Genomic DNA, 16,072 nt, shown 5'->3' with positions numbered 1-16,072 from the left:
ATTTTTATTTTTTGCTGGTCCTGGGGCTTGAACTCAGGGCTTGGGCTCTGTCCCTGAGCCTCTGTGCTCAGTGCTAGCCCTCTACCACTTGGGCTACAGCACTACTCCCAGCCTTTTCTGTTTATGTGGTACTGATGAAATCGAGCCCAGGGTTTAATGCAAACACTCTTCCACTATGTTATGTTCCCAAACTATTTCATTTTTTATTCAGAATTTTCTTCAAATAAGGATATGGAGCCTTTTTGTCTTTGAGGTCTTTATTTATTTATTTATTTTTTGTCTTTTTTTTTTTGGTACTGGGGATCGAACCCAGGACGTTGTGCTTGCTAGGCAAGCGCTTTGCCACTGAGCTACATCCCAGCCCTTGAGGTCTTTATTTTATTTTTGTCAGTCATGAGGCTTGTACTTAGGGCCTGTGTGCTGTCCTTGAGCCCTTTTGCTCAAGGTTAGAACTCTACCACTTGAAAGTGTACCCATAGCTCCACTTTCAGTTTTCTGATGGTTAACTGGAGATGAGTCTCACAGGCTTTCCTCCTGGGGCTGGTTTCCAACGGCAATTTTCAGATTTCAGCCACCTGAGTAGCTAGGATTACAGGCATGAGCAACCAGTGCCCAGCTTGTTTGAGGTCTTTAAATGCTTTAACTTCAAGTAATTACTAGTATTTTGTAAGGAACTAATATATTCTGTAGCTCTAGTAAATTACCCTTCTTGAATTAGCTGAAACACTGTTTTTGTCAAATGAATTCACACTTCAGAGTTATTTGGACAGAAATGATCTCATGTTCCTCTATATAAACTTTTTGCAACTGTATAATTAAAATATTCAACTATAGAAAATATTCCTGGAGTAATTTTGTCTTTCAGGTCATTTGATTATACAGAAAACATAACTTTTTCCTATTTTTCCCAGGCTGCATTGCGTCAGATTACTGATAAAGCTCGTGAATTTGGAGCTGGACCTTTGTTTAATCAGATTCTTCCTCTACTGATGTCTCCTACACTTGAGGATCAAGAGCGTCATTTACTTGTGAAAGTTATTGATAGAATATTATACAAACTTGATGACTTAGTACGACCGTATGTGCACAAGGTTTGTTCTCAAATAGTGTTTCTCGTGGTTAATCTGTGTGTGTGTGTGTGTGTATGCATATGCATATGCTTGTGTGCCATTAGTGGTATTGAATTCACAACAGCTTTATGCTCTTGCTTGGCTTTTTTTTGCACAAATTTGACACTACCATTTGAGCCATACTTTCACTCCCCCCCCCCCCACTTTTTTGTTTTGGTGCTGGGCCCTGCCTTTGTGCTTTCTTGCTCAAGGCTAGCTCTACCACTTGAGCCACAGCTACACTTGTGGCTTTTTTTTTTGTGGGGGTGGTTAATTGGAGATGAGTCTCATGGATTTTCCTTCCTGTGCTTTCAACAAACATCTTCACATGTCAGTCTCCTAAGTAGCTAGGATTACATATGTGAAACGTTGTGGGGAAGGGGAGCCTGTATCTATCTGTTTTTGGCATCCTGAGTCTTGAACTCAGGCCCTGGGCACTGTCCTTGATCCTCTCTGTGCTCAAGGCAAGCGGTCAACCACAAGTGTTCTAGCCACAGCATGTTTTTTTTTTTTTTTTGTTGTTGTTGTTTCTTTGTTGTCCTGGAGTTTGAATTCAGGGCCTAGAAGCTGTCTGAGCTCTTCTGCTCAAGGCTAATGCTCTACTACTGGAGCCACAGCTCCACTTAAGGCTTTTTTGGTGGTTTTGTGGAGATACAAGTCTCAAACTTTTCCTTCCTGGGCTGGCTTACAATGGTGATCTTCAGTTCTCAGCCTTTTGAAGTAACTACAGGCATGAACCACCAATGCCCAGCCCAAATACTTTTAATATAAGAGTAATTCAATGATTTTTTTTTTTTTTTTGGCCCAGTCGTGGGCCCTGAACTCTGGGCCTGGGTGCTGTCCCTCAGCTCTTCAGCTCGAGGCTAGCACTCTACCACTTGAGCCACAGCACCACTTCTGGCTTTTTTCTTTTTGCTTATGTGGTGCTGAGGAATCGAACCCAGGGCCTCAGGCTTGCAAGGCAAGCACTCTACCACTGAGCCACCTTTCCAGCCCCATGTATTCTTGAAATTTTAAAACCAACGAAAATTTAGCTGATTCTATGCATTCACAGTAGAAATGAAAAACTCCTTATACTTGTTTAGAGTTAACCAATGTTAAATATTGTTATAACAGGGCGGGAAAGGTGGCTCAGTGGTAGAGTGCTTGCCTTGCATGCATGAGGCCCTGGGTTCGATTCCTCAGTACCACATAAACAAAAAGAAAAAAGCCGGAAGTGGTGCTGTGGCTCAAGTGGTAGAGTGCTAGCCTGAGTTGAAGAGCTGAGGGACAGTGCCCAGGCCCAGAGTTCAGGCCCTACGACTGGACCCAAAAACAAAAACAATATCTTTATTGTTAAATCAGTATTTTAGGTCAATCTTTCAGATCTGTTTTTTGCAGATTACATTACATACACAAGTACAGATATATATATAGATGTCATTTTGTGCTATCTGTACCATAAAATGATACTCACTTTTTCATTTGTCTTTATTAACATTAGATTAGGATGAGTATAAGTATGTTTCTATTTTTTCTTTTTTTTTTTTTTGAATTATAAATGTGATGTACTGAGGGGTTACAATACATAAATCAGGTAATGTGAGTACATTTCTTTTTGGACAGTGTCATTTCTTCCCCTGCTAAAATACCATAATTCATTTATTTTGGCCAGGACAGTAGCTTGAACCCAGGGCCTTTCACTTTTGTAGGTTTTTACTCAAGCATGGCATGCTGTCACTTGAGCAACAATTCTGTTTCTGGATTTTTGCTGGTTAATGGGAGTCTTACATTTTTCTACCTGGGCTGGCTTTGAAATTCGACTCTCAGATCTCAGCCTCCTGAGTAGCTAGTGTCATAGGTGTGAGCCTGGCTCTTTTTGTATATTCTAAATAGGATTCATTCATGCTTTGTATATCATGTACTTTGATCATACTCCCTCCTTTTACTCTCCCCCCATAGTTCCCCCTGTTTATAATATTATTTATTTATATTGTTCTCAAATATTCACCTATATCTGCGATTTGAAATTATGTAACTAAAGTTTTTAGAAAACTTTTCCCTTGTTTAACAAAGTTATGATGAATATAAATTTGTTTTACATGAATGTGACATAGGTAGTTGGTGTTAAGTTGTAACTATTTTGTTTTTCTTTTTCAGATTCTTGTGGTCATTGAACCACTGTTGATTGATGAAGACTACTATGCTAGAGTGGAAGGCAGAGAGATTATTTCTAACTTGGCAAAGGTATTCACATTTTTTTCAGAGAAGAAAGCTTGCATCTGTTGATTGGATTCTTTGATTATCAAGAAATTGTTGAGGGTTAATTATTTTCTTTTGTCTTTCTTTTTAGGCAGCTGGTCTGGCTACTATGATTTCTACCATGAGACCTGATATAGATAATATGGATGAGTATGTCCGTAACACAACAGCTAGAGCTTTTGCTGTTGTAGCCTCTGCCCTGGGCATTCCTTCTTTATTGCCCTTCTTAAAAGCTGTATGCAAAAGCAAGAAGTCTTGGCAAGCAAGACACACTGGTATTAAGATTGTACAGCAGATAGCTATTCTTATGGGCTGTGCCATCTTGCCACATCTGAGAAGTTTAGTTGAAATCATTGAACATGGTGAGTTGTAATATAACTTGGCTTTTATAAAACAGCTGTCCTGAAATTTAGGTTACTAATTTGGAGAGATACTTTTTGACTAATTTTATCTAATGTGAACAGATTCCTGTAGTTTGGTTAAATGTTAGATCTATTACTATAATCTGGATCATATTGTGGCAACAAAGTAGTGTTGGTTCATAGGTTAAGCCTATCTTTGGTTTTATAGGTCTTGTGGATGAGCAGCAGAAAGTTAGGACCATCAGTGCTTTGGCTATTGCTGCCTTGGCTGAAGCAGCAACTCCTTATGGTATCGAATCTTTTGATTCTGTGCTCAAACCTCTATGGAAGGGTATCCGTCAACACAGAGGAAAGGTAAATCCATCTATTAGATTCTGTTTTTGATTTCTCTTCAATAAAGTTAAGGCACTATGAGTCTAACTAATACTATTTGTTTTTATTTTAAATAGGGTTTAGCTGCTTTCTTAAAGGCTATTGGATATCTTATTCCTCTCATGGATGCAGAATATGCCAACTACTATACTAGGGAAGTGATGTTAATTCTCATTCGAGAATTCCAATCTCCTGATGAAGAAATGAAGAAAATTGTACTGAAGGTAACTGTTTCTCTAGCCTGAGCTTATATCGTTTAAAGAATTTTTATAAAGATTTTTTTAGCCTACATTTTATTGTATCAGTACTGTGTTTGATGTAATATTACTTTTAAAAATCTTTTAGGTGGTAAAACAGTGTTGTGGGACAGATGGTGTAGAAGCAAATTACATAAAAACAGAGATTCTTCCTCCTTTCTTTAAACACTTCTGGCAGCACAGAATGGCTTTAGATAGAAGAAATTACCGACAGGTATGATTTTATTAAAAAACCCTTTTGACTAATTAATTGTTCACTCACCCTGAATGCTTGTTACCTGGTATATTTTAGTATGATTATCTTACAGTTTATATGTGCTTGTTTGTGAAAGGAGATGGACTTTCATCAATGAGTTCTATTATGATTTGTAATCTAGTGTAAATACTAAACTAAATTACTGTCTTTGTTTAGTAAGTTCAGTGTTTCATCTGGCCACCTGAAACATGAGTAACAATTTTATTTTGAATCTAATTGACTTAGACTTAAAATTTCCAGTTACTTTTCTAGTTACATTCTTCATCATCATTACCAGCTAAATAAGAATACATAGATTAATTGTTTTTCATGTTGCTTTATTTCTTTGAAAGACAGTATATGGAAAGACTTTTCTTTGTCTTTTTAGTTGGTTGATACTACTGTGGAGTTGGCAAATAAAGTAGGTGCAGCAGAAATTATATCCAGGATTGTGGATGATCTGAAAGATGAAGCTGAGCAGTACCGGAAAATGGTGATGGAGACAATTGAGAAAATTATGGGCAACTTGGGAGCAGCAGATATTGATCATAAACTTGAAGAACAACTTATTGATGGCATTCTTTATGCTTTCCAAGAACAGACTACAGAGGTAATGACAACTAATTATTGTGGCAAGTTATTACACTTATTTGTGTAGAAAAGCATGTTACTTTACAAGACAAGAGACTTACTGGAGAATTCAAGGTACAAGTTCTTAGGCCTAAGAATCCCTGGGCTAGTACACTTAATAGTCTCTAAAAGATCAGAAAGTTTCCTATCAGTTCAGGATGCTTGGAACCAATTGGGAAAAAGTTCAGTTAAATATCTTTGTTAGTGAGAATCTATCAAGGCAAGCATATTTCTCTCAAAGGTAATAGTGTGTGTGTGGGGGGGGGGGTGTGTGCCCGTGCTCTTGTTTGGCTTTTTCTTTCCACTCAACAGCTGTGCTCTACCACTTGAGCCACAACTCCATTTCTGGCTCTTTGCTTGTTAATTGGAGGTAAGAGTCAGATTTGTCTGCCTAGGCACATTTTGAATCTTGATCTTAAGATCTCAGCCTCCTGAGATCAGATGCAATTCTAGTCCTGAGACACCAGTGGTCCCGCAATGGTATTTTTAAAAAACACATTAAATTTAAAGTAATACATATTTAGGGTTTTTTGTGGAGGGGATGGTACTGGGATTTGAACTCAGAGCCAGTGCCTGCTATGCAAACACTCTGTTACTTAAACCACATCCCTTGAAGCAATTTTTTAAAATTTAATTTTGTATTGTTACTACAAAGAGGACAAACAAAGGGATTCCTTACATAAGTCAGGCAAAGAGTACATTTCTTTTTGGACAGTGTCACCCTTTCCCTCCCTCTCTCCCAGTGTGAAGTAACTTTTTTTTTTTTGGTCGGTTGTGGGGTTTGAACTCTGGGCCTGAGTGCTGCCCCTCAGCTCTTCAGCTCAAGGCTAGAGCTCTACCACTTGAGCTACCACACCACTTTTGGTTTTCTGGTGTTTTATTGGAGATAAGAGTTTCATGGACTTTCCTGCCCGGGCTGGCTTTGAACCTCAATCCCCAGATCTCAGCCTACTGAGTAGCTAGGATTACAGGCATGAGCCACCGGTGCCCAGCTGAAGTAATTTTTAAGCACTCATTTTCTCATTTGTCTGCCAATGTTCTTGTAACTCTGTTTTTTTAAAGTTGTGTTTGGGTAGTTAGGAAAGACTGAATATTACTAAATATCAATTGTCAGAAGTAAATTATGATTATCAGTGACTATTTCTTTTTTATGGAACTTTTTTTCTTTTTAAGGACTCAGTAATGTTGAATGGCTTTGGCACAGTGGTCAATGCTCTTGGCAAACGAGTAAAACCATACCTGCCTCAGATATGTGGTACAGTATTGTGGCGTTTGAATAACAAATCAGCAAAAGTTAGGCAACAGGCAGCTGACTTGATTTCTCGAACTGCTGTTGTTATGAAGACATGCCAAGAGGTAAGTTTGTATTCCCAGTTATTACTTCTTCAACAAGCAGTTTAATTTTAAAAATAAAAAAAGTTCTTACCTTTATTTCTTTTATAGGAAAAGCTGATGGGGCACTTGGGTGTGGTGTTGTATGAATATTTGGGTGAAGAGTACCCTGAAGTATTGGGCAGCATTCTTGGAGCACTGAAGGCTATTGTAAATGTAATAGGTATGGAATTTGCTGTTCATGTGAGATTTTCATTGTTTTTTAACTCTCTTTATATTTCAAACATTTTATGATCATACTTAGGAGTTGGGGTAACTTTGGTTAAACTTTGGTTACTTCAAGATTATGCATACATTGGATGTCACAAAAGTTTTACCTTTGTAAGTCCTATTTTATTTAAAATAGTCTTACTATTTTACAGCTGAAAAATACTGTCATGTTCTGTAAGGGGGAGAAGAGAGCAACCTTGAAGTTTTGATTTAGTTTTAGCAAATTCTCCAGTAGTTATTCAGCATTGTATTAGTTAATATGACAGGTTGTTTTATTTGCTTGTTTGCTTGTTATAAGTTCAGGTAACTGGATAGAAAAGTGAACTGATTAAATTATTAACTTGTCTCTTTATACCTAAGCTTTAAAGCTATCAATTCAGTCTTTTAATCCAAAGTCAAAACACAAGTGTATGAAAAAATATTGGGTATGGAGAACAAATCTTGTATTCTTGTAGGGATTTATAGTAAAGCAGACATGTTTCTTATATTCTCTCATGTAGTTATTGCTATTATTGCCAAAAATAGCTTCTGTAGGCCTTAAAGAAATAGCAAAATAGCTGCTTATATGTAGCTACTTTTTTTTTCATTTTAGTAAGAAATATTTATGCAATATATATATTTGAATGATTGCATTTGCATATAATTCCCAAGTCAGTCCAGTCCTTTCTCTGTACTTGAAAGGTAATGACTTGGCAACAATCATTTACTTGGCCACTTGTGGGGCTCTGGTTTGCAGGGAGTTATATTGTGGGAAAAGCAATGGAAAGAGAATCAGAGCAAGCAGTTCTAGTTAGAGCAAGAGCCCCTGCCAGCTGCCTCCTTTTTTCTCTCTTCATAGGTGTAAATACCATCCAAGTATACCCTGCATTGCAGGGAGACTGGAGATCTGTTTGTTTTGCAGTTAAAGGGTAAGGGGGCCCTTTCTGGAAAATTTTGCTTTAATTTACATGTCTACCTCTGGCTTATATTGCTGTGTATGGCCGGAACATAAGCTGTCCCCATATTTAAATGTCAGTGTACAAATACATTTCAGAAAGAAAACTTTTTTTTTTTTTGTTATTGAGTATCCATCATTCTTTAAATCACTTCGCTGATTTCTTTCATTTCCACGCATAATCGAAAGTTCTTATAAAAAGTTAAAAGCAGTTCTGAGTCCGATCAGAATCTGGGGCTTTCTCTTTCCATAGGCAGCTATAAGTTTATATTTATGCATAGTCATGTATAGTACATTGGGAATTAAAAAGGAATAAAAATTACACAGTTCAAATGACTGATGGTATATTGGCTTTTGTTAAATAGGTATGCATAAGATGACTCCACCAATTAAAGATCTGCTGCCTAGACTCACCCCTATCTTAAAGAACAGACATGAAAAAGTACAAGAGAATTGTATTGATCTTGTTGGACGTATTGCTGACAGGTAAGCAGATGACCTAAACATTTTTTTTTAATTAAGTAGTTGTCTAAAGTGGTTTTAATTAAGTAGTTGTATTAAGTTCCAGAAGTCAGATTATAAGTACAGTTCATCTTGATCAGTGGCACCCCTGCCATTGTACTCTCCTAAGTGTCTCTAAGTCAGTTTATTTTTGTATACAATTATTTTATTTATTTATTTTTTTGCCAGTCATGGTGCCTGAACTCTGGGCCTGGGCGCTGTCCCTCAGCTCTGAGTCTCACGGACTTTTCCTGCCTGGCTGGCTTTGAACCGAGATCCTCAGATCTCAGCTTCCTGAGTAGCTAGGATTACTGGCTTGAGCCACCGGCACCTGGCTATGGTCTAACCATTTTTGTAAACAGTATTGGTTTTTACACTTAGCCAGTTTGTATTCAGTTAGCAAATTTGCTTAATGTCAATCACATAAGTATATGTGATCAAGATATGAAGCGGTAATATTTTCAATCAAATTTCAGTTTGGTTAATAATTTCTATTTAATGCATAAAATGAGATGTTTATCATGGTTTCAGAACTGAATTTGTAAATGTAGTTTTGTTTCCTTAGTAGTGAGGTTTTAACTCAGGGCTTTTGTACTCTACCACCTCCAGCACAAATTTATTTTTCCTTAATGGGCTTATATTTATGGTATTATGCTTGCTTGACATGCACAAGGCCCCGAGTTTGATTTCCCTAGCACTACAAAAACAATCCCAAAGCATTAATACTATAAAAATAATTATTTTTTCTTTAATTAGGGGAGCTGAGTATGTGTCTGCAAGAGAATGGATGAGGATTTGCTTTGAGCTTTTAGAGCTCTTAAAAGCACATAAAAAAGCTATTCGTAGAGCCACAGTCAACACATTTGGTTATATTGCAAAGGCCATTGGGTAAGTATTCTTTCCATTTTATTACAATAAATCCATTGTGGTGTTAGAAAATGCCTTTTAGGGTATAATATGGTATAATGTAGTTGAGAAAGCTTTTCATTTAACCTTTGACCTTCCAAACTTTAAAATGTTTTCTTAAAATTTTAACTGAAATAAAAATGGAGGGGCCCCCCCCCCAATCATGGAGCTTGAATTCTGGGCCTGGGCACTATCCCTGTGCTTTTCAGTTCAAGGCTAGAGCTCTACCACTTGAGCCACAGTGCCACTTCCAGTGTTCTGGTGGTAATTGGAGATAAGTCTCACGATTCTCCTGCCTGGGCTGGCTTTGAACTGTGATCCTCAGATCTCAGCCTCCTGAGTAGCTAGGATTAAAGGCATGAGCCGCCAGTGCCCAGCAGATGGAGGCTTTATCTTGGTGATCATGGTTTGAAGCCAATCTGTGCAGAAAAGTTCATGATACTCTTTCACCAGTTAACCAGCAAAAAGCTAGAAGTAGAGATGTGGGCCACCTGGTAGAGCACAATCCTTGAGAGGAAAAAGCTGAAAGGGCCAGAAGCCTAAGTTCAAGCCCTGTAAGGAGAGAAAAAAAATTAATTAGGTTAAGTAGTCCTCTATGCAAGCATACACACTTTTCATTTCTTGATCATAGTAACATTTATTTATTTCAGTAGACCTGTTAAAATCTGCAATGAATAGCTGTTGTGAAAAACTTGTTAGCCTCAATTCCCCTCTGAGTAATGCAAAGGAAGTGCTTTAAGAAGGAGAGAATAGATGTAGTAAAAGTAAATTGGGGGGATGGAAAAGAGAAAAACAATTTTTATAGGAGACTAGTTTTGGATACTCTTGACCCCTTAAAATTTCCTTTAATTAAAAGAATTAATTTAAACATTTAAATTTCTTTAAAATGAGCATTTGAGGGCTAGGAATGTGGCTCAGTGGTAAGAGTGCTTACCTAACATGCATGAATTCCTGGGTTCGATTCCTCAGTACCATATAAACAGAAAAAGCCAGAAGTGGCGCTGTGGCTTAAGTGGTAGAGTGGTAGCCTTGAGCAAAAGAAGCTCAGGGACAGTGCCCAGGCACTGAGTTCAAGCCCCAGGACTGGCAAAAATATGAATCAGCATTTTAATTTATATGAAGTAAAAAAACCAAAATGCTAGTGATTTGAAAGTTGCATTATTTTCCTTCTAAGAAAATACTGAATTATAATACTTTTTTTTTCTTTCTAGCCCTCATGATGTATTGGCTACACTTTTAAACAACCTTAAAGTTCAGGAAAGGCAAAACAGAGTCTGTACCACTGTAGCAATAGCTATTGTTGCTGAAACGTGTTCACCCTTCACAGTACTCCCTGCCTTAATGAATGAATACAGAGTTCCTGAACTGAATGTTCAAAATGGAGTATTAAAATCACTCTCATTCTTGTTTGAATATATTGGTGAAATGGGAAAAGACTACATTTATGCTGTAACACCATTATTGGAAGATGCTTTAATGGATAGGTAAGTTATTTGAATTCAGTGCAAAAAAAAATAGTTCTTCATTTTTAGGACTTATTAGAGTAATTATTAGATGACGTGTTTGTTGTGGTATTGTTAAAGAAATATTACTATGGGTTTTGCAAAATCCGCAGTAGATAGGACTTTTTAATTCCTCTTCCAAATTTAATTCCTTAGGGAAATATATTTTGAAAAATAATGAACTTTTATTTTTAAAAAATTGGTCAAGCTGGGTGCTGGTGGCACACACATAGATTCTAGCTACTCAGGAGGTTTAGATCTGAGGATCATGATTCAAAGATAGTCTGGCAGTAAAGTCTGTGACTTTTTTTTAAACTAAAAATGCAGAAATTTATTCATTGGAACATTTTACTCATTAGAACAGTAGGTCTGTAGATAGGCCTAGGTAGGCAGTACCAACAAACTCTCAGGTAATTGCATTGTCATTAGAGAACCCCACTGACACATTGAACACAGTTTGACAAGGAAATAGAGAACCAAAACAATGTCTAGAGATGAGAAAAAGTAAAAGTTTCTTCCCACTGATTATGGAATAATACAAAAGAGAAATTGATACATAAAGTATACAAAGATATAGTGAGACTGCAAGTCAAACAATTTGCTGAGCTAAAATTGTGGTCATCACATTCTTTTTTTTATCTATTTTTATTTTTACTTTTTTTGGGTCCGTTTGTGGGACCTGAACTCTGGGCCTGGGCACTGCCCCTCAGCTCTTCAGCTCAAGACTAGCACTCTACCACTTGAGCCACAGCACCACTTCCGGCTTTTTGCTTATGTGGTGCTGAGGAATCGAACCCAGGGCCTCAGGCATGCAAGGCAAGCGCTCTACCACTGAGCCACCTTCCCAGCCCTCTCTTTTCTCTTTAGCTCCCTTGCCTACTCTTACCTCCAGTGAAACATCAAAAAGTGGAGCTGTGACTTTAGTGGTAGATAACTATTTTTGAGTGAAAAAAGCTGAGGGATACCCTCGGTCCTTAGCTCAAAAACTCAAGATCAGCATGATTTATTACTTGTGTGCAGTGATTAGTGTGATATAATGTATGATGATTAAATTTTGGAAGGTTGCTTGGTCAACCAAGAGAACAAATCTGTATGAGCAAAGAGCTTCTAAGAAAAATATTTTCAGCTAGAGTTTTGTCATAAAATAAATGTATTCAAAGCAAGATAGTAGTCAACCTACTAAAGAAACAATATGGCTAAGAGCCATCTGGTATTATATATAAGATCTGTAAGGATTTCCAATTTACTAAAATATTTTGTGAGGAGTTAAATAATATTAAAAAAGACTTGGGCTGGGAAGGTGGCTCAGTGGTAGAGCGCTTGCCTTGCATGCATGAGGCCCTGGGTTCGATTCCTCAGCATCACATAAGAAAAAAGAAAAAAGCCGGAAGTGGCGCTGTGGCTCAAGTGATAGAGTGTTATCCTTGAGCTGAAGAGCTGAGGGGCAGTGCCCAGGCCCAGAGTTCAGGCCCCATGACCGGACCCCCCCCCCCAAAAAAAAAGAAAAAAAAAATTCAAGCTATACCAGGTAGAATTCCATTTCAAAAGAGTATAAAGATACTTTTCAATTATGTGTGTAGGGAAATTTGGAATTTTAAAATTAAATACTATATTATAGTTTTAATATCAGTTACTACTTTATTACTTTCTTTTCCTTTAATCTTGCATCATTTGTCCTAAAATTACCTGTTACTGCTTTTTAAAAACGTAAAAACTGTCTTTACACATGTGCAATGCTTGGGGGCTAGGAAGGTGGCTCAGTGGTAGAGCGCTTGCTTTGTATGTCTGAGGACCTGGGTTCAATTCCTCAGCACCACATAAGCAGAAAAGGCCAGAAGTGGCTCTGTGGCTCAAGTGGTAGAGTGCTAGCCTTGAGCTGAAGAGCTGAGGGACAGCGCCCAGGCCTAGAGTTCAGGCCCCACAACCAACCAAAAAAAAACAAATACATGTGCAATGCTTGTGTCTATAGATCCTATAGGACTTTTAGCCAAGTACACATTTGTGTCTTCTCTTAGCCCACTCTTCAAATTGTAAGCAAGACCACATACTTTAGGTATCTGTGAAGAAAACAAATATATTTGCCACATTGAATGTAACCAGTCTCTTCATTTAACTGTGCTGAAAACATCTGGGTTAAAGTAAAAAATTGAGACGGTCAGTTGATAAGATTTGAATTCCTGTGCCCTATTGGCTAGTTTTTGTTTTTGTTGTTGTGGGGCTTGAACTCTGGGCCTGGGCGCTGTTTCAGCTCTTCACCTCAAGGCTAGCGATGTACCACTTGAGCCACAGTGTCACTTCTGGCTTTTTCTGCTTATGTGGTGATAAGGCATTGAACCCAGGGCCTCATGCATGCAAGGCAAGCACTCTACTATTGAGTCACCTTCCCAGCCCCAGATTTGAATTCTTTTGAATGAAATTTAATGTTACTTACTGATTGATTTTGCTGGTTTGGGGCTTGAGGGGCCTAGGTACTATTACATTGCTTTTTTGTTCAAGGCTAGTACTCTACTACTTGAGCTCTACTTCTAGTATTTTAGTAGTTAATGGGAGGTAGAGTATCTCTTGTATGCTAGTATCTGAATTACCATCAAGTATTTTAAGTTTCTAAAGTTTAATACAAAATATTACTGCTAATCATACATAAAATCCACACGTCTTTTCCTTAGTTGCACAGTAAGACTGCACCATACTTTCTCGCTCACTTATTTTAAAGGTTAATTAGAACCTTTGGCTTACTTTGAAACCTTAGTGAGATTTAAATCATTAAGGCAAAATGTCCCAAATGGAATCATTAGTCACTAAAAAGATGTATAAAGTACATAAGATGTTAAGATTATTATCTTGTCTGTTCAGTACCTTGAGTTAGTAATGTAGTTCCTAAATGGGCAGGTGATTATTTACTGTAAACATATCTTAACATATTTTTCTTTATTATAGGGACCTTGTACACAGACAAACAGCAAGTGCAGTGGTACAACACATGTCACTTGGGGTTTATGGGTTTGGTTGTGAAGATTCTCTGAATCACTTGTTGAACTACGTATGGCCCAATGTGTTTGAGACATCTCCCCATGTAATCCAAGCAGTTATGGGAGCCCTGGAGGGTCTGAGAGTTGCTATTGGACCATGTAGAATGTTACAGTATTGTCTACAGGTAAGTTGAGGATATTTTAAAAGATTAATCACAAATGTAATGTGTTGAAGCAAATCACTGAACTTAACATGCATGAGAGAATGGTTATTGTAGGGGGCTTTGTCTTTGCTTTGTACTTTGGTTGAGTTGCCAGATTTTTTTGAAGCTGCCTTTATAATTTGTTTATTATATTAAGGTTATATATGCTGTAATGCAATCTTTCAATTATTCTAGGGTCTGTTTCATCCAGCTCGGAAAGTCAGAGATGTGTATTGGAAAATTTACAACTCCATCTACATTGGTTCACAGGACGCTCTCATAGCACATTACCCAAGAATCTACAATGATGATAAGAACACCTATATTCGTTATGAACTTGACTATATCTTGTAACTTTGTTTATTTTGTGTCTAATACACAGCTGTTTCACACCTTAAACTTGCTTCAATTTGGTGATGTAAACTTTTAAACATTGCAGATCAGTATAGAGCTGGTCCTAGAGGAAGAACTAGAAATCCAGTAGCATGATTTTTAAATAACCTGTCTTTGTTTTTGATGTTAAACAGTAAACAGTAGTGACCAAGAACTCAGTGATTACACACGCTATACTGGAGGGATTTCATTTTTAATTCATCTTTATGAAGATTTAGAATTCATTCCTTGTGTTTAAAGGGAATGTTTAATTGAAAAATAAACATTTGTGTACAAAATGCTAATTTGTGTGTGTTTATTGAACATGACTTGTAAAATGTGAAACTCTGATTTAAAAGTATTGGTTTGTGTAGAATAAGTGGCTTAATTTTCTGTCACCTGGTTTATTATAGAAAGTAGTTAGCACAAAATAAACTATATAAAGTGATGGCATCTTTGTAAAAATTCTTATGTTCTCGTAATGATGACAGTGAGATGAATAGCTTTGGGGATCCTCCCCTAATCTTCCACAGCCATTCCATTTCCATAAAAAGCACCTTGACCTTTTACTGTCTTGAGCATATTATGTTATACTTACATAGCACCTTTCACCTCTTTTCTCAAAATGCTTTATGAACATATATAAAGGTAGTGATTTAAGTCATATCCAACTCCTGACAGGGCTGTGGTTAGCAAGGAGAAAGCTGTCTTCAAAACTCTTCTGCTTTTTGAGAGTTAGGCTACCTAAATAATGGTATTAGAATAAAACAATCTTTGGGCTTTGTGTCTTTAGCCACTGGTACACAGTATATGCAGTAATTCCTTGTTGAGTGTCTACTATATGCCAGACACTGTGCATAGAGGCAAGGTATTGTCCTTTAAAAACTAGTATCATGAAGAGGAGAGCTATACTTTATTGTAGATTCCATATGTACTGTGATATTGCAGTAGGAGCAGCTGAAATGTCTAGATTTGCTCAATTTTTTTATAGTTATTAAGTAATTTGATCTAAACGCAGCATGAATTAAATTCTAAATGTCACTTAATTCCACAGGAACTAAGCAATAAGGCATCACTTGATTTTTTTTTGACAGATATTTTAAATATATCCTCAGATTTTATGCCCCTAAATTTCTTGATTTTTGACTCATACTACCTATTGCTGTTTTGTTTTTATTCGGTTAGTACTTCATTAAATTCTAAAGGGAAAAAATTGTGTAAGCAATATTATTGGCATATAATGACTGCTACTCTTAAGCATATGGGGGACTAGGTTTGTGATTCTACCTTTTTTTTATTGGGGAGGGGGGCGGGGAGGGAGAAAGAGAGAGGCTGTCCTGGGGCTTGAATTTAGGGCTTAGGCACTGTCCCTGGGCTTTTTTGCTCAAGTCTAGCACTCTACTACTTGAACCATAGCTCCATTTCAGATTATTAGTTAATCAGAGATAAAAGCAAGGGTCTCATGGACTTTCCTCCCCAGGCTGACTTTGAACTGTGATCCTCAGATCTCAGCCCCCTGAATAGCCAAGATTACAGTTATGAGCCACCAGCCTTTTTTCCTTCAGTTAAGGGGTTTGAACTCTGGGCCTGGGCACTGTCCCTTAGCTCTTCAGCTCAAGGCTACGCTCTACCACCGAGCCACAGCGCCACTTCTGGGTTTCTGGTTTATTGGAGATAAGAGTTCTATGGACTTTCCTGCTTAGGCTGGCTTTGTAATGCCATGTAATGAAACAATTACAATTGGAACTATGATCCTCAGATCTCAGCCTCCTGAGTAGCTAGATTACAGGTGTGAGCCACTAGCATCCAGCTTTTTTAACTTTTATAAAGTAGTTGTACAAAGATTACAGATTGAGTCCAGTGCATCTTGATTGATG

At 37.4% G+C, this 16,072-nt stretch overlaps 1 protein-coding gene across 1 annotated transcript in view; it reads left to right on the top strand.

The window, feature by feature from the left end:
- Sf3b1 (splicing factor 3b, subunit 1, 155kDa) overlaps window positions 1-14,500 on the top strand; it is a 42,199-nt gene extending 27,699 nt beyond the window's left edge. Inside the window, exons 11-24 of the mRNA XM_013013707.1 lie at window positions 912-1,091; window positions 3,249-3,335; window positions 3,442-3,712; window positions 3,921-4,066; window positions 4,162-4,308; window positions 4,430-4,555; window positions 4,965-5,186; window positions 6,380-6,562; window positions 6,650-6,761; window positions 8,108-8,228; window positions 9,000-9,131; window positions 10,361-10,633; window positions 13,589-13,805; window positions 14,019-14,500. Of these exons, the coding sequence (XP_012869161.1) occupies window positions 912-1,091; window positions 3,249-3,335; window positions 3,442-3,712; window positions 3,921-4,066; window positions 4,162-4,308; window positions 4,430-4,555; window positions 4,965-5,186; window positions 6,380-6,562; window positions 6,650-6,761; window positions 8,108-8,228; window positions 9,000-9,131; window positions 10,361-10,633; window positions 13,589-13,805; window positions 14,019-14,177 (2,376 nt within the window). The 3' untranslated portion in view covers window positions 14,178-14,500. The remainder of the gene's footprint in view (window positions 1-911; window positions 1,092-3,248; window positions 3,336-3,441; window positions 3,713-3,920; window positions 4,067-4,161; window positions 4,309-4,429; window positions 4,556-4,964; window positions 5,187-6,379; window positions 6,563-6,649; window positions 6,762-8,107; window positions 8,229-8,999; window positions 9,132-10,360; window positions 10,634-13,588; window positions 13,806-14,018) is intronic.
- The last annotated feature ends 1,572 nt before the right edge of the window (window positions 14,501-16,072 follow it).

Source organism: Dipodomys ordii, unplaced genomic scaffold (assembly GCF_000151885.1).
Source record: "Dipodomys ordii isolate 6190 unplaced genomic scaffold, Dord_2.0 Scaffold1, whole genome shotgun sequence".
Taxonomy (NCBI): domain Eukaryota; kingdom Metazoa; phylum Chordata; class Mammalia; order Rodentia; family Heteromyidae; genus Dipodomys; species Dipodomys ordii.
This window is presented reverse-complemented; position numbering and strand designations above follow the sequence as displayed.